Source organism: Octopus bimaculoides, chromosome 21 (assembly GCF_046866305.1).
Source record: "Octopus bimaculoides isolate indiv1 chromosome 21, ASM4686630v1, whole genome shotgun sequence".
NCBI lineage: Eukaryota > Metazoa > Mollusca > Cephalopoda > Octopoda > Octopodidae > Octopus > Octopus bimaculoides.
Window position 1 is genome coordinate 23,642,190 of NC_142948.1, and position 22,471 is coordinate 23,664,660.

Sequence of the window (22,471 nt, forward strand, 5' to 3'; positions counted from 1 at the left end):
CGACACCAGGCTCCAATGTGATTTGGCAGAGTTTCTTCAGCTGGATGCCCTTCCTAACGCCAACCACTTCAAGAGTGTAGTGGGTGTTTTACGTGCCACCGGCACGAGAGCCTGTCAGGCGGAACTGGCAACGGCCACGCTCAAAATGGTGTGTTTTACGTGCCACCTGCACAGGAGCCAGTCCAGTGGCACTGGCAACGATCTCGCTCGAATGTCTTTACACGTGCCACTGGCCACATTAAAAAGAAACAGGTAAGGGTTAGCTACAGGGAGAGCATCCAGCTGTACCTCAATAATGTATTTGTCTAATCCTGAGTAGAGCGATGGTCAGTGACCTTCCAGCCTTGGCCACCACCTCTTAAGAGTAAAGAATATTTAGGATTACGTTATTTAACATGTCCTTCCCCTTAACATTATTGTATTGAAATAACAACATAGTTTATTTAAGGTTTGGATGTGTTTAGCTGTTGTCTCCATGGTAACGGAAGAATCTGTTCAATAAGTTGCTGTATCAATCACCTATAAATAAACAGTTTTATCTGTGTTACATTTGTAGGGTTCAATAAATACACAAAATAACAATGAGAGGTGGAGGAAAGAATTCTAAATAAGATGGGTTGACATCGCTGTCCATTAATCAAACAATCACTGATCCTTTAGTGTGTTTTGTGAGTTTTGCACACGCACACACACACACACACACACACACACACACATATAAAAGATTGTTTGAATTAGTTCACTTTGGTGAAATTGCAGCGACTAGGATACATAACTGCACGTGGAACAATGTGTAGTTGCTGCAATTGAAACATATGTTGGCCATTGCTATATATACTGTAGAAAACTTTTTAACCATGGGTTGGATGGTTAAACAAGATCCAGTTGGTTTGAGGACCCTATTTTGCTCCAGTGTCAGTTTTAGCGTGGTTTCTTAAATTCTCCTGTTATAGCTTAGAAGACTATAAATAAAAGGAAACACGATTTGTATGGCTCTCACAAGTAAGTCATGCACTCCTAGTTTCCTCACTGACCATCAGATCATGGAGTGAAGGCTTTCTGCAAGGTCAACAAATACTAAATACTTCTGCAGTTTCCTTGCGTAAGAAGAAAACTACTTCTTCCTGGTACAAAACCAAACTACATCTCATCTTGGCTAATTCTCTTCATAATCAATTGGGCTGTAATTCTTTACACGATTGTCATGACCTGTTCCAAGCAATACGATATCTCTGTAATTAACTCTAAGACATCTATATGAGTGTGTATGTGTGTGTGTATGTGTGTGTGTATGCATGTACACACACACACACACAGACACACCATATTTATAAATGAAATGTAAGCTAAAGATTGAAGCATGAAATGGCAATGCTTGATGAAACCCAGGTTTTCCAGCCAGTTTTGGTTCCAGCTGACTAATTCAAATAAATAATATATTTACACACAGACACACACGCAAAAATACACATACATATTTATATTCTTTCCCCATTTTTTCATCCATCCTTGTGTGTTTTTCCTCTCAACACTTCTGTTCTTTTGCTTATTTTTCCATTTTTCTTTCTTCCTCATCTTCTTCTGTTCTTTTTTTTTTTGTATTTTTTTCCTCTTCGTTTTCCTTCAGTCTTCTTTATATCCCTTTGATACTTCTTCCCTTCCTCCTAAACCCCTCATCCACCTCTGTTTCTCTGACACTTCTACTTCTACTACCACTCATACACCTACCATATTTTATAATTCCATATTTGATCAGCTGAAAGAGATGATAAATCACTGTTAACTCTATTTACAGATGTTCAGTCTAGACAGTTCCCACAACCACCACTATCATCATCATCACCTGGTAGTTTCCCTTTAAAGTGACATCTCCCTTGGTTCCTTGAACTCCATTTATCATATCAGAAGCACTGCTTAGAGCTGAGTTAGAGCCATACTAACTGGTCTTAACCCTTTAACATTTAAACTGGCCAGATCTGGCCAAAATAATCTACCTGTTTTATTTTCAGGTTGGCCAGATCCTGCCTCTTGCACTCACCCTAAAATATTATCCTAAAAGTAAACAATTACATCATTGAAATCTCAAAGCTACAAATTTAGTGCATGACAAATACAAGTCAATGTGAATAAATAAGCATTATATTTGACAGAGAAATCTGGGCAGAATTCTGCTTTAATCAACCCAGATAATCCCTCATAACTTTTATATTTTTTTGGAATTCATTTGAGTATGAAAAACGAAAGAATTTTCTTTTTTTTTCTAAATTTTTTTTTTTTAATCACAGTTTCAAATACAGAGAATCTGAATTTTTTGCTTAAATCATAGAAATAGACCATTAAATGTGTTTATGGTTAGAAAGATATGGAAAAAACATTAATATGTCAGTGACAAAGAAACGAGGAGGGTATCAAGTGATTGTGAGATGAGGTAAAAATAGCAGTTAAATAGCTCTTTAAATCACACACAAAATTTTTTTTTTTCATAATCATGAATTCTTGCATGCAAAATATAAATTTGTGAAAATCTTTTGAAAATTCCAAAAAATGAATGAGTTACAAGGGGTTATATGGGGTGCTTAAAGCAGATGTCCTCTGCAATCTGAATGTTAAAGGATTAAATATGGTAGTCATTGCATCATATCATAGGCTTATGTAATAAATTGGAAGGAAGGCTTCTTCATGTTTTAGAACATAATTCATTCTTAACATTACTAGAGAAGATGTTCATACAATAGAAGTAAAAGAAATATTCAGATCAAACAATGTATAAGACACATGCAAAAGGCCTTTGTTAGAAATTCTACATTTGAGCTAACTTTCACACATCATATGCATATTCCCAGTGCTGTGGTGTGTCTTCTTCGTTGATCATTTCAGGTTGAATAAGTAGCTGTGAAAACAACTACATGCGGAATGAATGCCAATGGGTAAAATGAGTCTCTCAAAAATTTTGGTACTCAATTGGGCTGTATTTATAGGCAGTGCATGGAAAGCCTAGGCACAGGTGTGGGTGTGTGGTAAGAAGCTTGCTTCTCAACCACATGTTTGGGTTCAATCCTACTGCATGACACCTTGGGCAAGTGTCTTCTACTATAACCTTGGGCTGACAAAAGCCTTGTGAGTGGATTTGGTAGACGGGAACTGTAAGAAGCCTGTTGTATGTGTGTGCGTGTGTGTGTGTGTCTTTGTGTCTGTGTTTGTTCCTCACCACCACTTGACAGATGTTACTGGTGTGTTTCCATCCCTGTAACTTAGCAGTTTGGCATAATAGACCAATGGAATAAATACTAGGGTCAATATTTTTGACTAAAAATTCTTCAAGGCAGGTGCCCCAGCATGGCCTCAGTCTAATAACTAAAACAAGGAAAAGATAAAAGACATGATTGAAATGTGATTTTTATATGGCTAAACATGGGATTGGATCCAATTGCTACGCTTATGATCATAAAAGACTCTGGGATCCATCATTAGTATTGTCATAGGGCCAGAACAGAAACTTATGATTCAGTTGCGTCATAGAATCTTTTTGATATATCATAATCATATGATGATAGAAGAATCTTTAGGATTTAATCCTTTTCATGCTAACCAGCAAAAGATTCTCCCTGGTTTTATGATACAATTGTTTTAAAAGTATCTAAATTAAAACCACCCATTAAAATTTCATGTTAATCTATGTTCCAAACACCAGCTTAATAATTCTTCCCAATTTTGGCTGAAGCTGGCAATTTTAGGAGAGGGGTAAGTCAATTACATTGACCTTAGTATGTGACTGGTACTTACTTTATTGGTCCTGAAAGGATGACCGGCTAAGTGAACCTTGGCAGAATTTGAACTCAGAACATAAACAGCCTGAAGAATTACCACTAAGCTTAAAATAGTGACAGTTATTTAACTAAATTCATCATTATTTTCAAAATTAACTTAAACAAGGTTAGTGTATTTCAACAGAAATATGGTAACAAAAGGGCTGCCATTTACGAGAGGGAAAACACCTAAATTTTCAAATCAGAATGTTTTGTCCTGAAGAATGAAACATGGTTAGTTTTTTGACATTTTCAAGTTGTTTCAAGAGAATCTGATTTACTATTATGTGAAGGCACTGAATTAATTAGTTAACTAATTAATTATAATTTCAGATCATATTAGTAGGTGTAGGTACGGCTGTGTAGTGAAGAAGTTTGTTTTCTCGCCACATGGTTCCAAGTTCAATCTCACTGCACAGCACCTTGGTTAAGTGTTTTCTATTATAGCCCCAATCCAACCAAAAACTTGTGAGTGGATTTGCTAGATGGAAACTATATACGTGGGCCCAAGAACAGGGAGGGGGGGGGGGCAAGTGTACCCCTAAAATTTTTGTGGGGTGCAAAATCAAAATTTACACCCCCTACTTACTTTTCCTAGGTTTAGAAAACAGTATGTAAAAAGGGATCTGTAAAAAGTAGTTTGAAGTTAGGTTTCTTCTCAAAGAACAAAGAATATAAATTTTAAAAAACCCCAAAAAACAAGACTTTGTAAAAAAAATTTGAACCTGGGTTTGCAACCCCTAAGCAAATTTCATTCCTAAACCAGTGTCTGTGTATAAATGTGTGTTTGTCTTTGCTTATATGTTGCTCATTTCAGTGAAAGCTGTAACGTATGGGCAGTGTTGTTGTTGTAGTTCTTGTCATATTTCCTACCAAATCATCTTGCTCTGTGCTTTCAAAGTTGCAAGGAATAAGGAACCTCTTGACAAATAAGTAAGGGATACCAATGCAAAGGGCAAACAATATTTCTGTAATATCTTCATTTGACCCATGTATTAAATTTTGAATTAGAAGCAGCTTTAATAATATAAACATTACCGATGTCACATATGTAACCCTTTCATTATTCTATTTCTGCTGAAATATGCAACCTTTACTTCAATTAATTTTTGAAATAATTAAGAGTTTAGTTAGATAATTTTGTCAATTTGAAGCTGCTGCTTGGAACTTAAATTAGCATGAAATTTTGATGTAGGATTTGAATTTAGATCTCTTTAAAACAAGATGTTTGTGTCCAAGAACCAGGGGCTGTCTCAAGCAGGTTGGTAACAAAAGGGTTAATGTATGTGTTTTGGTTATGGAATTTCATTCAGGGAAAAGTCCCTTTCAAGATGTTGGGTGTTAAAAATACTGAATATCTCGAAATCAGATGGAATGAATCATTCTGTCGGTGAACAAGAAGGGTGGACATTGATATTTCGCTGTTATTTCAGCTCATTGGCACTGCATACCTGAGTCACCTTGAAACTAATTTGAATTGCAGATAGTGCAAAATTTATCTACTGATGTGCAACAGTATTGCACAAGTAAAAAAAAAAAATTAAATTTTGAATTAGAAGCAACTTTAATTAATCAATGCGTGTTTTCTGTGCAAGTATGGGAAATGTAAAAACAAATGTTCATACACTTGCTCTATGATTATTCTATTGAGCCTCTGAACAAGGTACATAACTCTGCTTGCTTCAGTTTTCCTGGCGGAGGGTGGGTGGAAAAGAACAATTAGAATCCATTTGTATTTTATAGTTGAGTAATTAACAGCGAGAAGGATATCAATTCAAATGTAAGAGAAATTGGTTCTAGAAATAAATATGAGGGCACCTCATTGCAGTTGCTCAACCTGTTAGAAATAGCAGCCAAATATTAACTCAAATTAAACCCTACCATCTTAACAGAGGAAAAGCCTTTGTATATCTTGTCATAGGTTTGCACTTGGAAAGTTCTTTGCTAAGGCACAGGCCTAGTAAGGTTTCTTTCTTTATGGAAGGCTAATAGTTGTACATGCATGTAAGACTCCTCTTCACCACCGATGTAGTTCAGTAAAGGCTGATATATTTATGCATTGAGTACACTTTTTTTTTTTGTTTCATACTCTTCCTCACCTTGTATGAAGCCATCTCCCTCAGCACTATTCTCACCTCAATCGAGAGACCTTGTCTCGGTCGGTGACCTCACTGCTGCTGGTTCCACATAAAAAGCACCTAATACACTGTGTAAGGGGGTTGGTGCTAGGAAGGGCATCCAGCCACGGAAGCATTTTAAAGCAGACATTGGAGCTTGGCACAGTCTTCTAGCTCTTCAGGTCCTGTCAAACTGTCCAAGCCATGCCAGTATGGATAATGGAAGTTAGATGATAATGATGTCAATGACCCCCACCCCAAGCATGTGCACACACATGCACATTCCTCCTTCTCCCTCCCTCCCTTTCCCTCTCTCCTTCTCCCTCCCTCCTTCTCCCGCTACTTCCCTCCTTCCCCTTCTCCCTCCCTCCTTCTCCCTCTCCCTCCCTCCTTCTCCCCCTCCCCCTCCCTCCCCCTCTCCCTCCCTCCCCCTCCCCCTCCCTCCTTCTCCCTCCCCCTCCCTCCTTCTCCCCCTCCCTCCCCTTCTCCCCTCTCTCCTTTCCCTCTTCTCCTTCCCCTCTCTCTGTACTGCACCCCCCCGCCTTTCCTCTTTTCTTGGAATACTTCATTGAATGTGTTGACTACCAGCGTGTTTATTGACAGTAATCCCAGTTTTTGAAACTGTCTTTGATTTTAAACGTTAGCTCCCACTCAATGTCCACTGTTATCACAGACAAAGACATAATAAAGCTAAATGCCAGTCACTCTTTAAACAATTTCTCTGCTAATGTCTACAATGGGATTGTGATTTATGTCTTGATTTCTCTTGTCAGAAATATTTGCAAAATATGTCGATGTCCTCGAGAATCTCATGATGTCTACCACTGTGAATTTATCGATGTCCGGGATCGCTTAGGTTGGCCAAAAATGAATGATGAAGATTTAAAAGAAAGTACATTGCGAGAAGGTTTTACCTGGGTTCCCTCGGGCCTTTCTCGGTCACAGGTGAGTTTGATTGTCTTTTTGTTTTTTTGAATTTTTTTTTTTTTTTTATCTTTCAAAAAATGAAAAACTAGAGGAAGGGTAACAACAATGACTTTTCCGGTAGGGCATCCTGAAAGTTTTGAGGAAAAAAGGAGGAAGATCCTGGTATCCCCAGGCTAAATACTTTCAGCTGAGTAACCTATAAAAGGTACTCATTTTCCCAGGTGATAGTATTAAAACAAGTAATGGTTCATTTCTATGAAATACATGTAGTATTTTATAGATTACCTTTGTGAAATGTATGCAGTATCTTACATAAATTACTCTTTTACTCATTTCAGTCAATTGACTGTGGCCATGCTGGAGCACCGCTTTTAGTCGAGCAAATCGACCCCAGGATTTATTCTTTGTAAGCCTAGTACTTATTCTATTGGTCGCTTTTGCTGAACCGTCAAGTTATGGGGATGTAAACACACCAGCATCGGTTGTCAAGCGATGTTGGGGGGGACAAACACAGACACACAAACATACACACACACACACACACACACACACACACACACACACACACACACACACACACATATACAACGAGCTTCTTTCAGTTTCCGTCTACCAAATCCACTCACAAGGCTTTGGTCGGCCCGAGGTTATAGTAGAAGACACTTGCCCAAGGTGCCACGCAGTGGGACTGAACCCTGAACCATGTGGTTGTTAAGCAAGCTACTTACCACACAGACACTCCTACACCTATATTTTCAAATGATTTTGATTTCCATTTTGCATTCAATTTTCAGTGTTGATACAGAGACAGGATAGATTTTGAAGACTGTTGTTATTATGGGAACTGGTTATGGTTATTGACATGGTTGTATTGTTATGGGGATTTTTTTTTTTGGGGGGGGGGTTTCTGTAAAATATTGTTTCATCTTTTACTTGTTTCAGTCATTACACTGTGGCCATACTGGGGCACTGCCTTGAAGAATTTCTTTTAGTGGAATGAGTCGACCCAAGGACTTATTTTCTTAAGCCTGGTACTTATTCTATCAGTCTCTTTTGCTGAACCACTAAGTTACGGGGATGTGAAACACCAACACCAGTTGTCAAGCAGTAGTGGAGGGGAGAAACACAGGTACAAAGACACATACACATACTCACACTTATACATATTCAGACTTCTTTCAGTTTCCGTCTGCCAAATCCACTCACAAGTCTTTGATCAGCTTGAAGTTATATTGGAAGATATTTGTTAAAGGTGCCACAGAGTAGCACTGAACTATGTGTGTGTGTGTGTAATACGCACACACACACGCACACACACATGCACACACACACACACACACACATAGAGTAAACCTGATTTATCAAGAAAGGAAAGAGACATGTTGGAAGGTAATGATGAAAATATGGCTATGAGCGTGTCTGAATTATGGTAATTACGTAATACGTAATCTGCTTTTGATCAACAGACAGAAGTAAGAAAACCCGACTGAATCTGTGGTGAAGTCTAACTCTGGAATCCTCTCTCAATATCAGAAATATCCACAGTAGCGTGAAATGCTGTGGTGAGAGAAAAGATTTAGCTAGTGTGTGTGTGTGTGTGTGTGTGTGGCTCTATGCGTGTATATACTCATGCATGTGTGTGTAATCTTTTATCTTTCTTCTGTTACTTGTTTCAATCATTAGACTGTAGTCATGCTGGAGCACTGCTTTGAAGAATTCTTAGTCAAATGAATTGACTCTGGTACTTATGTTTTCATTGAGCCTGGTACTTATCTTAAAGGTTTCTTTTGGTGGACCACTAAGTTATGAGGATATAAACACATCAACACCAGTTGCAAGGCAGTGGTGGGGGACAAAACACACACACACACACACACACACACACACACACACACACACACACATACAACAGGCTTCTTTCAGTTTCCGTCTACCAAATCCACACTCAAGGCTTTGGCCGGCCCAAGGCTATAATAGAAGACACTTGCCCAAGGTGCCATGCAGTGGTATTGAACCCAGAACTATGTGGTTGGGAAGCAAGCTTCTTACTACACAGCCATGCCTGTGCCTAATGCATAGGATTTTTTTGTTCTGTGTTATTTCTTGTGAAGGAATGAACAGAATGATTGTTTAGTTGTTGTTGTTGCATATTACAATAAATTTTTATGAAGGTATTACAATGTAAAACTGACACTCCGTCAGTTATGATGACGAGTGTTCCAGTTGATTCAATCAATGGAACAGCATAATTGTGAAATTAACATGCAAGCGGCTGAGCACTCCACAGACATGCATCCACTTAATGCAGTTCTCAGGAAGATCTGGCGTGACACAGAGTGTGACAAGGCTGGCCCTTTGAAATACAGGTACTACTCATTTTTGCCAACTGAGTGGACTGGAACCACATGAAATAAAGTGTCTTGCTCAAGGACACAGTCGAACTGATGACCTTACGATCAGGAGTCAGATACCCTCACCACTTGGTCACGTGCCTTCACTATTATATATTATATATTCATACTACAATATATTACAATATATTCTTGTTAGACTGAGGTTTCAATTCTTGGATTGGGTGCAGTGTGTTACGTTCTTGGGCTAAACATTTCATTTTATACTATGTCAGCCCACTCAGCCATAAATGAATAAATCTGTGATGGACTGGCATCCTAGTTACTGGTGAATGTTTCAATTTCGGTCTCTCATACGAAGGGGTGCTGAAAAGTTCCTTGCTTTAGGTAAAAGAACATATAGGAGGATCAATTGGTTATTTTATTCAACATATTCCCCTCTCAAATTCACACTTATTGCAGCAATCCTTCAGTTTTTCTCAGCCCTGTAAAAGAACTCAGAAGGTTGGGTCTCCAACCTGACCTTTTATGATACCCTTAAAGCCAGGAACTTTTCAGAACCCCCTCGTACACCTTGGAAACCAGGTAAGTGGCCTGAAGAGTCCTAGGGCTCTGGACAGACAGAACAGAACAGTTTATTCATATTCCAATAGATTCTTGTGAAGGAATTAACACAATAACTCTGTAGCTTTCGGTGCCATACATATTTCTGGTTTGAATTGTTTGCAGGAAGTGAAAGGAAATATCTTGTAATATGATTTATTAGAAAAGGAAGGGACATGTTGAGAGGAAATAAATGGAAATAAGGGTAGTAGAGATATGTCTGAATACCTGGGTAAAAAGAGAGAAGGAGAGTAGCTGGTTGTGTGGAAGGGGATTGTAGTTGTTTATTATGAATGTAATTTTTCTTTGCTAATTGGACTATAATGGCTGGCTAACCAATCATGTCGACAGTCTGTATTAAGTGATAGCAGTTAGGTTGAGGTGTGATGGTGTTTAGTGTAGGGAAAAGAACTCCTTTTCTGATAGCAGTATAGATCAAGAGTGAGAGAGAGGGTATTATTTTTCAATGAATGTGTGCTGGCAGATATCCATCAAAAAGGGTGAATCTGTGTAGAAGTGAAGAGAATGTTGGGGTAAATGAATGTCTTGCCCTCCTCCTTTGATTTATATATTGTAGGAATCAGTCCACTATTAACTAGTCACATATTATTGGTAAAACTGATAATCAGATTAATACATGTATAAGTATCTTTTATTTGTTACCTTTTACTTGTTTCAGTGATTTGACTGTGGCCATGCTGGGGCATTGCCTTGAAGGGTTTTAGTCAATCAAATTGACTCCAGAACGTTTTTAGTTTTTTTTTTTTTTTAAGCCTAGTATTTAATCTATCAGTCTCTTTTGCTGAACTGCTAAGTTACAGGGTTGTAAACAACCAACACCAGTTGTGAAGCAGTGGTAGTGGTGGTGGACACATAGACACAAAGGACATACATGCATATATATATATATATAAACACACACATGTGTATATATATATATGTGTGTGTGTGTGTATATATATATATATATATATATATATATATGAGATAGGCTTGTTTAAGCTTCCATCTACTAAATCCACTCACAAGGCTTTGGTCGACCCAAGGCTATAGTAGAAGACATCTGCCCAAGGTGCCACACAGCGGGACTGGACCTGGAACTATATGGTTGGGAAGTAAGCTTCTTACCACACAACTACAACTGTGCCTATGTATATATGTGAATATCTATATGCATATATATATATACATGTATGTATATGTATGTGTGTATATATATATATATATATATATATATATATGATAATAATATTAGGGATAAAATCCAAAATTACAGGTAAAAACTCAATTAAAATCAATTTATTAAAAATTAAAATTAAATTAAGTTTCACAGTATAAAATATATATAAATATAGAGTTTTAGGGAAAAGAACAGAGGTTCATGAACTCATCGATGAAAATCCACTTTGTATTATATTATTTATTGTGCTTTTAATTATTAATTTTTCTATATGTGATAGTGGATTTTCATCGATGAGTTCATGAACCTTGGTTCTTTTCCCTAAAACTATATATATATATATATATATATATATATAAAAATATAACTTATTGGAAATGGATGCATGGCGTTCGATCATATAATAATATAAATAAAATATAAATATATGCATATATACATACATATATGTACATACCTACATATATATGTATATATACATGCATATATGGGTACAGGACATTAAAAAAACGTAGACAATATATATATATATATATATATATATATATATATATATATATATATATATATATATATATATATATGGCTGTTTGTTCAGCTGGTGAGTTGGCAGAATTGTTATCAGACTGAACAAAATGCTTAGTGGCATTTCATCAATCTTTACAATTTGAGTTGAAATTCTGCTGAGGTCGAATTTGCCTTTAATCCTTTCGGGGTTGATAAAATAAGTACAAGTACTAGTCGATCACTGGGGTTGATGTAGTGAACTTGTGCCCCCACTCACCTAAAATGCTGTCCTTGTGCCAAAATTTGAAACCAGTTTATATGGGTGTTTTATTTTTTACATTAATTTTTCCTGCTACCATGAGCTGGATGAATATATTTTTGAGGTAGTGTTTTATAGCTGGGTGCTCTTCCTATCATTAACCCTTGACTGTTTTCCAAGTAAAGGGTCTCTTATTCCACATGTCTTCATGGGCAAGTAAGACAGTATGATGCATGCCCACTACAGGTGTTGCCCACTCACTCCTTAAGTGACCTGAATATAATATCAGTCTCACATTAATCAGCCAGTCTGGCATGCTCTCTCTGAAGACGCTCTTTAACAAGTACCTGAGGTGGCTGGTATGAATTTTGAGTGGAGTTTTATCACACATGCGCACACATGTGTGTGTGTTTTACTTCTACTCTGTCAAGGAGAGGCTTTAGTCTTGCAAATTATATGGCAACCTCTCTAGTTCTGGTGCCATGAAATAAAAGCACCCAGTTGCAGGCATGGCTATGTGGTAAGAAGCTTGCTTCTCAACCACATGGTTCTGGATTCTTGGGCAAGTGTCTTCTACTATATCCTTGGGCTGACCAAAGCCTTGCAAGTAGATTTGGTAGGTGGAAACTGAAAGCTCATTATATATATATATATATATATATGTTTACATATATATATATATATTTATTTACATATATATATGTTTATATATTTGTTTTGCAAGATTCTTGATGTGAAATCGTGTGTTGAAAACTATATTGTTGTATTTGGGGATGGTCATGTTGCCAGTTTAGCCAATAAAAACACAAGCACTATATATTTGGTGTTAATTTGTTTCAGCTTTATTTTACATTAATCGTATTTTGGCCAGAGTTCTTTCGTCACACTTCTGTGACCTCACCAGTTTGATATTCATTCATTTAGTTATTTATTTTTTGTAAAATTTTAGAAAAAATAAATAACTAAATGAAAGGAAATCGAACTGGTGAGTGTTAAATAATAAGGCACAAAAAGAGAATGATTCTCCCCAGACACAATAAAATATGCTTCAACACACGAATTCACATAAAGAATCAGGCAAACCAAATGCAAAAACGAAATAAATAAATATATATATATATATATATATATATATATATATATATACACACACACACACACATTCATGAGGGGCTGTTGAAAAGTTCTGGCTGTCAGTAGAAAAAAATGCAGGAGGATCAGTAAATTATAATTTTATTCAACATTTTTTCCTCTCAGATTCACACACGTATTGCAGTGGTCCTTCAGTTTTTCTAAGCCCTGTAAAAGAACTCGGAAGGTTGGACCTCCAGCCAGGCCTTTCGTGATACCCTTGAAGCCAGGAACTTTTCAGTACCCACCCCATATATGTATGTGTGTGTGTCTTGGTTTGTCCCCCACCACTGCTTGACTGGTGTTGGTGTATCTATGTACCTGTAACTTAGCGCTTTGGCTAAAGAGACTGATAGAATATGTACCAGGCTTAAAATAAATATAAGTCCTGAGGTTGATTCATTCGACTAAAATTCTTCAAGGTGGTACCCCAGCATGGCCACGGTCTAATGACTGAAACAAGTAAAAAGTAAATACCCTCTGTAAAGTGGGTGGTCTTTGAAAGTCATCCAAATATAGAGAAATCGTGTTAGAGCAGACACAGGAGTTCAGTGAAATTCTCTGTCTTGTTGGGTTCTGTTAAACTGTCCAACCCATACCAGCATGGAGTACAGATGTTAAAAGATGATGATGATGTGTGTGTGTGTGTGTGTGTGTGTGTGTGTGTGTGTGTGTGTGTGTGTGTGTAGCTGTTGAGATTGTCTGCTCATTTGGAGTATCACTTGTGTTTGCAACAGTAACGATGACGATGGTAGTAGCAAAGGTGGTGGTGGTGATGATTTGTGTGCGTGTGTGCGTGCGTGTGCATGTGTGCGCATGCATGCATGTGTGCGTGTGTGTGCATGCATGCATGTGTGTGTGTGTTTGTATTTCTGAATGGAAGTGAGATGTGTTTAGTCATAGCCACAAAAATCAATGTTTGATGACTAATCTACATCAGTATAGATGAGGTGTGGGGTGGGGGTGGAGTTGGATGGTGGTGGAATTATTGGTAAAATGGCAGCCAATGAGAAAAGGAACAGGAATATAGGAAAGACAGAATTTAGTAAAAGAGGGAATGTTTATTTTTTTAGGATTTGGTTCCAGAAAGCCATGTAGTCTGATAAAGGAAGTTCAAGGGCTTAAGGAACCATAATGGATGTTCTTGTTGTCAGTGTTGTTGTTGTTGTTGGTGGTGGTGGTGGTGGGAGTAGTTTAGTTCTGAGTCAGCCCTGCCCCTGAGAGCTGTGATTAAAGATGTTTTATCCATGACCATCCCAACTTTTATTCTGAAATATTGTCTTTAGGAATACACTACAATCTAATGTGTTCTTCCTGAAGACATGCAAATACTATTAGTTACAGAAATACCATTCCTAACTGTTGAGTTTAGATGTACAAGAAAAAAACCCATTGTTGTTGATATTTTGTCAAATGAAAACTCGAAAAAAACAGAATGGTAAATAACAGAATTCCTGCAACTATGTGGAGCACAATGTATAGGAGACAATATAGTTAGAACTATTGCATATAACAGACCACAGAGAAGGTATTGTTACATATAACAAACTAGAAAATATTGATTTCAAATTTTGGCACAAAAACAGAAATTTCAAGGGATGGCGTAAATTGATTACATCAACCCCAATACTCAACTGGTATTTATTTTATCAACTTTGAAAGGACGTAAGGTAAAGTCAACCTTGGCAGAATTTGAGTTCAAAGCAAAAAGACAGTTGATATGCTACTAAGCATTTCACCAGCTCATGACTTTAATGGACTTGAAAGTATTAGTTTCAAATTTTGGCACACAGCCATAAATTTCAGAGGAGGGGGTTAAGTCAATTACACTGACCCCAGTACTCAACTGGTACTTATTTTACTGACTCTGAAAGGATGAAAGGTAAAGTCAACCTTGGTAGAATTTGAACTCAGACCATGAAGGTGGGAGAAATGCCACTAAGCATTTTGCCTGGTGTGTTAACAATCTTGCCAGCTCATTGCCTTAACAGACTAGGAAATATTATCACATATAGTACTCCATAAAGAAGGTACTGGTACATATAAATATTCCTAAAAGTCATAGTGATATGCTGTTTTCTAATTGTATAAGCATGTCCAAGGGTTGTAGAGGTATTGAATTTAAGAAGGTGGCCAAAGTTGTTGCTGGAATGATGGTGAATGATCTTATGGACTTCTGCTAAATCACTGCTATGTAGAAGATACTATTACATATAGTACTCTATATAGAAGGTACGGTTACATATAAAGATGATATTGTTAAGTAATACTCTGAGATACTGTTACATAAAACAGACTATATAAAAAGTAATGTTATGTATAATACTCTACAGAGAAGATATTGTTACATATAACAGACTATACAGAAGATATTGTTACATAAGACTTGACAGAAGGTATTTTTTCTGGTGTCTTCCCCCATCATTGTTGTTCTTGCTAATGTTGCATCCCTGATACATCAGACCTGAGGTCAAAGATACTACAGAGGTCACTAACGTACGCCCCCTACATTTAGTTTAAGATGGTAATTTATGATTTGAGAGAGATTTGGAAGAGGTCCCACTGCAGGCCTCACACTTGAAGGCTGGACAGGATTAAGGAAGATCTCCAGAGGCTCAATGTCATGTTGGAGGATACAGAGAGGTTGGCATGGGACCACAAGCAATTGGGAGCACTGCTGGACCTGGTTGGCCCTATACACGATGACACCTCTGGGACCACTAATGTGGGATGATCTCAGCCCCATCAAGCAAGTGCATGAAGCAAGCAAGGAGATTTGGCTGCTATTTCTACCAGACTGAGTCATCACATAGAGGTCCCTTAATCGGTGTTGAGTAACTGAAGTTAAGAGAAAGTGTGATAGGATTCTTGTGGAATTATGGAACCACTCTATTCTCTGATATGTTGCCCATCTTGAGCAAGGTACATAACTCTACTTGTTCTATGGCATCTGACTACTAGCAAAGAGAATTGATCAGAAGATAATAATTCAGTGACACCTTCTGTATGAAACAATAGTTAAGTCATCCAACCATAATATGAGCAATGGTTGTCCCTATACAAGTGCCTTTTATTCCCAATTTTCCCACTGCAATCCCTGAATTCATTAAAAAACACAATCTCTCCAACATAACCCAGACAAACATAAAAAAAAAAAACCATACTCAGTAATTACCTTAGCACTGAAGAAAAACAATAATAATAATGAATTTCTGTATGAAGTTCTCAGATACACTACAACTCATTGGAAAAGATTAAAAGAGGGGACATTAAAGCAGCCATAATTTAAGTAAAGGAAGACAGCAGTGAAAGTTATAAGTACATGGACAGAAAAATGAACATTAAAAGAACCATGAAGAGAAAAGGGTGCATAGGTACGTCAAGAGTAGTGTTAGTGAATTTTGGGAAGCATGGATGGAATCTTTGAAGGATGCAATGTCCTGACAGCTAACGACTGATGTGGGTACTTATTCCATGCTTTGATAATTCTGAATGTCAAAAACTGTTTCCAAAGTCATGGGTGCTGCATTACTTTTTTATATCTTACAAGCAATTTTTTTTTTTTTTTTTTTTGCTTTGTTTGATCTGCCATGAATTACAGAGCCAGATTGAGAACCAAGACTCTAAAAGCTCACCTTCTTCAAACAGGAGTAACACAACGGAGAATGTAGTTCTTAGATATGTAATTCTTGTAAGTCAAAAGCATCTTTGGTCATACAGTCTTCTCAGTTGAGATTGAACTGGTGGGGTTAAACATTAACTTATAATCCTTTTATCGACCTTAGGATGATAAAAGGTGAAGTCGAACCTGGTAGGATTTGAACTCAGACTATAAAGATGTCTAATTAATTACTGCAAAGTACTTAATGGTTTGTTCTAGCATTTATTTCATCCATTGCTCTCATCATCTGTCAAACAATTATTTCTAATTTAGGCAGAAGACCAGCAGTTTTGGGAAGAGAAAGGTTTGTTGGGATCATCTGTTTCAGTACCTGTCTGGTACTTTATTTTATTAAGGCTGAAAGGCTAAGTGAAATCAGCAGGATTTGAACTCAGAACATAAAGAACTAGGGTGAAATCTTGCAAAGTATTTTGTTTGACTCTCTTTTTTGGCAGCTCAATAATTCTTTACAATTTTGGCAAAAAGCTAACGATTTTGAGAGATGGACTGGCACTTTATTTTAGCAACCCCAAAAGAATGAAAGGCAGAGTTGGCTTCAGTAGAATTTGAACTCAGGACATAAAGAGCCAGAAGAAATGCCAGCAAGCATTTTATCCTGATAATTCATTTTATCAACCCTAAAGAAAATGAAAGGCAAAGTTGACTTTGGCAGGATTTGAACTCAAAACATGAAGAGCCAGAAGAAATGCAACCAAGCATTTTGACCTATATGCTCACAATTCTTATTTCTTTACTGCCCACAAGGAGCTACACACAGAGGGGACAAACAAGGACAGACAAACGGTTTAAGTCGATTATATCGACCCAGTGCATACCTGGTACTTATTTAATCGACCCCGAAAGGATGAAAGGCAAAGTCGACCTTGGCGGAATTTGAACTCAGAACGTAGCGGCAGACGAAATACCGATAAGTATTTCGCCCGGCGTGCTAACGTTTCTGCCGGCTTGCTACCCTTACCAGCTTCCAAAATGCTCTATCAACAGAAATTACTAAAGGGAGATAACCAATTGCTACACGTTAATTGGGAACCTGGTTTACGATATAATACAATACATATATACTGCACACCTTTTATAAATAAAAGGTGGATGCACACAGATCATTGCCTTTGCATGACTTCTCTACATGATCCCCTGCCAGTTGACGTCTGCAAAGAAAAATATTAGCTCAAAAGAAGCCAGAAACTTTTCTTGAAATGTTTACAACACAGTAGTTGTTAGTTCTCTGGTCTCAAAGGACCAATTGGTGTGATAATTCTACCACTGAAAGGAAAAATATTATAACTAAGACAGATGAAGAACTTAAAAACTTACTTCATTATTTAAAATAGAATGTCCCCAAAATTATCCTTTTTGGGGGGGGTTAAGAAATCATTATTGTAGTGAGGTCCCTACTCTATCATCATTTTAATGTCCACTTTTCTGTGTCTTCATCGATCAAATAGAAATTGTTAAGGCAGATTTTCTACAGCTGGATGCCCTTCCTGTTGCTAACCTTCACTTGTTTCTAAGCTGGATAATATTTTCCCATGACAAGACATGTTTTCGTGGATGATTGGGAAGAAAGGACATCACTTGCATGATGGTTTACAACTATTATGTGATGTCAAAAAGAGGAAGCACATAAACACACATGAATGCATAGGCACAGTCATGGCTGCATGGTAAGAAGCTCGCTTCCCAACTATAAGATTCTCGGTTCAGTCCCACTGCATGGCACCTTGGGCAAGTGTCTTCTACTATAGCCTTGGGCAAACCAAAGCCTTGTGAATGGATTTGGTAGGCGGAAACTGAAAGAAGTTTGTCTTATATATATAAATATATATATAAAAATATATATATATATTGTTCAACTAAAGGCGGTGCTCCAGCATGGCCGCAGTCATATGACTGAAACAAGTAAAATAATAAAAGTACACACACATACACACATATGTTAAATTATATTACATACATTATATTACATATATATTACATATTATAACATTATATTAAATATTATGACATCATATTACTTATATTACATCTTACATTTTCTATTACATATATTCCATATTATATATTACGTACATTATATTCCATATAAGTATATATTAAATTAATTAATTTAGAAAATATATTTTACATTTAAATCTGCCAGTCTAAATTTTCCAAAATATTTCTTTTCAGATTTCAGAATATATGGACCAGCTACCGAATCACAAAGTACCTCGGATTTCTGCTCAAGGAGAACGTTATCGAGACTTGCAACTGATATACCAATTACCCAGACAAGATCTATCTGACAAATACTGCCAAAGTTTGGAATCTCCCTCTGAATTTGCAGATTTTCACGAATTTCGAAGATTAAGAGACCAAATAGCAATGGGCATAGCACAAACCAAAGAAGCCATCGATGCATCGGTAGGTACTAAACCAGCTGAGTCTTAATGTTTTACTAGGCCATTGGGTTATTCCAGAAACTTCTACATCTAATGCTGATTCATTTGTTTTATGTCTGTTTATATATGCTGGCATGGGTTAGATGAGTATATCAGGGCCATTGTTTTACAGCCTTATTGTCATTAACCCTGAACTGTTTTCTTAAGGGATCTCTGATTACAGATATCTTTGAAAGCAGGAAGTACGTGGACAATCTGTTGAAAAGAACAATACTGTTTGTAGCTTGCAACTTTCAAAGAGCATAAATGTGAACAAGCATAGACAGACACACGTACACACAGACATATATGTGTGTGTGTGAGAGAGAGAGAGAGAGAGAAACAGTTGTACCTTGGAAAGATACTTATGTCAGTAATATACACACACTGGTTCTATTTTACATCTTATTATTAATCAGCTAAAGGCAATGAGATGACAGAATCATTAGGACACCAGACAAAAAGTTCAGCTGCATTTTCTCTCTTTAACCTCTGAGTTTAAATGCTGCTGAAGTCGACTCTGCCTTTCATCCATTTGGGGGTCACTGTAATTGACTACCCCTCCCCAAAAATTTCAGGTCTCATGCCTATAATAGAAAGGCTTATCATTAATCAACTTGTTCACCATTTAAGAAATAATTAACTAACTGGCTGTTTGATTAGTTAATTGATTATTTGTTAATTGGTCAAATGTTGACTAGTTAACCAAAAAAAGAAGTGAAATAGAATCAGTGTGTGTGTTTATTGGCATTATGACCCTCTCTAGATACAACAAATGCTATTTCAACCCAGGTGTTCACATCCGGAATCTTGCAATCAAAATATAAATTTTATATATATATATATATATATATATATAATGGACTCTCCCATCGAAGATGGTGTGTGAGAATTCAGATTTTTTTGCTGACTGACCTGCACAAATGATTTATTCATAGCGATCAAATGTATGTTCTGCACATTAACTCACTCCCTCCATCAAATAGACATTGCCCAAACAGGTGCACGGTGTACCACACATCAGTGTCAAGGTGAATGCTGCACAAAATGAGATGAAGTATTCAGCTCAAGAACACAACACACCATCCAGTCTAAGAATTGAAACCACAATCTCACATTTGTGAGATCAACATCTAACCACTAGGCCATGTGTGTGTGCGTGTGTATTGTATATGTATATATATATATATATATATATATATATATATATATATATATATATATATATATATATATATATATATATATATATATATATATATATATATATATATATATATATATATACACGCACACATATACACACGCGCGCGCGTATATGCCTAGCTTCTTTCAGTTTCTATCTACGAAATTCTCTCAGAAAGCTATAGTGGAAGATAATTCTTCAAGCTGTTCCACAGCGTGATTGCTTTGCGAACTTCTTATCCAAACAGCCATGATCTCTCAAACTGATTTTTAAACTCTTAAATCCTACATTCTCATTGGTTGTAGGATTATGTTGATTACATTGTCCCAAACACAATCTCTCCGTTATGATGTGCTTCTGAGCAAGGGAAATAACTCTGTTTGGTTCATGTTATGATGACTTTTTCCTTTACGTAAAATTCTTAATTCATAACTGCTTGGAATAGTTTAGCTGACATTATTAAAAAATAATATTTAAAGAAAAAAAACAAAGATCAAACAAAGAGAAATAAAAAGAAGGGAACAGGTTCCATTGCTACTGTAGAATAATTTCTTCAGCAAAGTATTATCCCATCTAAACTCTTCATTCTTGTGCAACAAAGAAGACAGGGCTGATCTCACCAAGTATGTATGTGTGTGGATTGTGTGCTTAATACATATGTATGTAAAATTTGAGAAGTGCAATGCCCAAAACTTGAATTTTGAGTCACGTATCTAGCTCTATGTAATTGCCCACACACATATGAGTGGGTGTTGAAGAGTTCTTGGCTTTGCGTAAAAGAAAATGCAGGAGGATCAGTTAATTACGATTTTATTCAACACATTCCCCTCTCAGATTCATACACTTATTGCAATAGTCCTTCAGTTCTTCTAAGCCCTGTAAAAGGATTCAGAAGGTTGGGCCTCCAACCAGGCCTTTCACAATACTCTTAAAGCAATACCCTTTTCAGCACTCCCTTGTACATACATTACATTTCTGTGTATGGAGATTTTCATTTAGTTGAATGCACTTGTTGCTTGTTCTTGGGCTTCATCTCCAGTCTGATGATAGGTTTTACCTGTCACCTTCTTGATCTTGGAGACCCTGAAGAAAATCATGATTAAGCCCTTAAAAGATGATCAAAAACATAAGAAACAACAACAGATATAAAATAGTTTTTAAAACCGCAAAATAAGGTATTGGTTGTTGTTTAGTCCTAAATTGGACCAGAGCTATTGAAGACATTAGTATCCTGTCGTTTTCTCTGGCATATTGTAGCCTGGACTACATTATCCAGTGTTTCATTTTTTAAGACTATAGTCTATAGGTTGAAGAAGATTTAGCTATTATTTCTAGCAAGTTGAATAACCATGCAGAGGCTCCCTCATTGATTTGTAATTATATCAATTAGAATGATATGAATCTTAATAAAGGAAGCTTTAAACATTAATACATTAAAATATAGGTAATGGGTGAGGAATGACACATTGAAATAAAACATACATATTATCTCTTCTTAAAATATTGCATAATCTTAGATTTAAATATGGTGGCAAGTTCACTATTACTAAGAAAATCACACAACACTCATTCAAATCATAGCTCTTTCAGTTAATACATAGACCCATATACATCAGAAAACATTTGATCTACAAGGCATTAGATTTCATATAACCATTTACAGACAGCAATATAAAGTTTATATTGCCTACATGTGTTCTATTTTGATTGTTAAATCTCAGCTGTGTTCTGTGGTAAGAAATACTGTATGCATCTGTAAAATATTAATAAGCCTGTGGAAAATGCATATTAGCCATTCAAAAACACAAAAACTGTTAACTTAATTTAATCATTTATCATTTATTTGGTGTCAAAATTTCCATTGCACCATTTGTGACCTGGTCACTGCAGTGGAAGTTAAGTCTTTGTGTATTTTTATTAATGGTTAATATATGTCTTCCACACTGTAGCTGTTTTAGTTTCATTACATGGTCTCGGATCAAATGACTTGCCTTGCAAGAACAGCTCTAAAATTGAAGGTATTTGTTCAGAAAGATAGATAATATCAAGAAGAGTTATCCTCCTGATTCGTGAAATGCTAAGAACAATTAATTTTGAAGAATATTTCTAAGAAAAAGAAACAGTCAAGTATTTTTTACTTCCTTCATCAATCTGGTATCTTCAGCTAAATAAATATTAATATCTCATGTTGATGAAAAGACCACAAAATTTACAGAGAACATTTGTGTATTAGTCACTGACTTGACACCAGCACATGTCAACTCTAAAAATATGAAAGACATGGCAGGATTTCAACACAGTA

At 36.5% G+C, this 22,471-nt stretch overlaps 1 protein-coding gene across 3 annotated transcripts in view; it reads left to right on the forward strand.

The window, feature by feature from the left end:
- Nucleotides 1-22,471, forward strand: part of LOC106875883 (four and a half LIM domains protein 2) — a 231,251-nt gene that overhangs the window by 107,439 nt on the left and 101,341 nt on the right. For all 3 annotated transcript variants that reach the window (XM_089338925.1, XM_089338924.1, XM_089338926.1), the window contains 2 exons: nucleotides 6,697-6,868; nucleotides 18,733-18,966. In XM_089338925.1, the coding sequence (XP_089195051.1) occupies nucleotides 6,697-6,868; nucleotides 18,733-18,966 (406 nt within the window). The remainder of the gene's footprint in view (nucleotides 1-6,696; nucleotides 6,869-18,732; nucleotides 18,967-22,471) is intronic.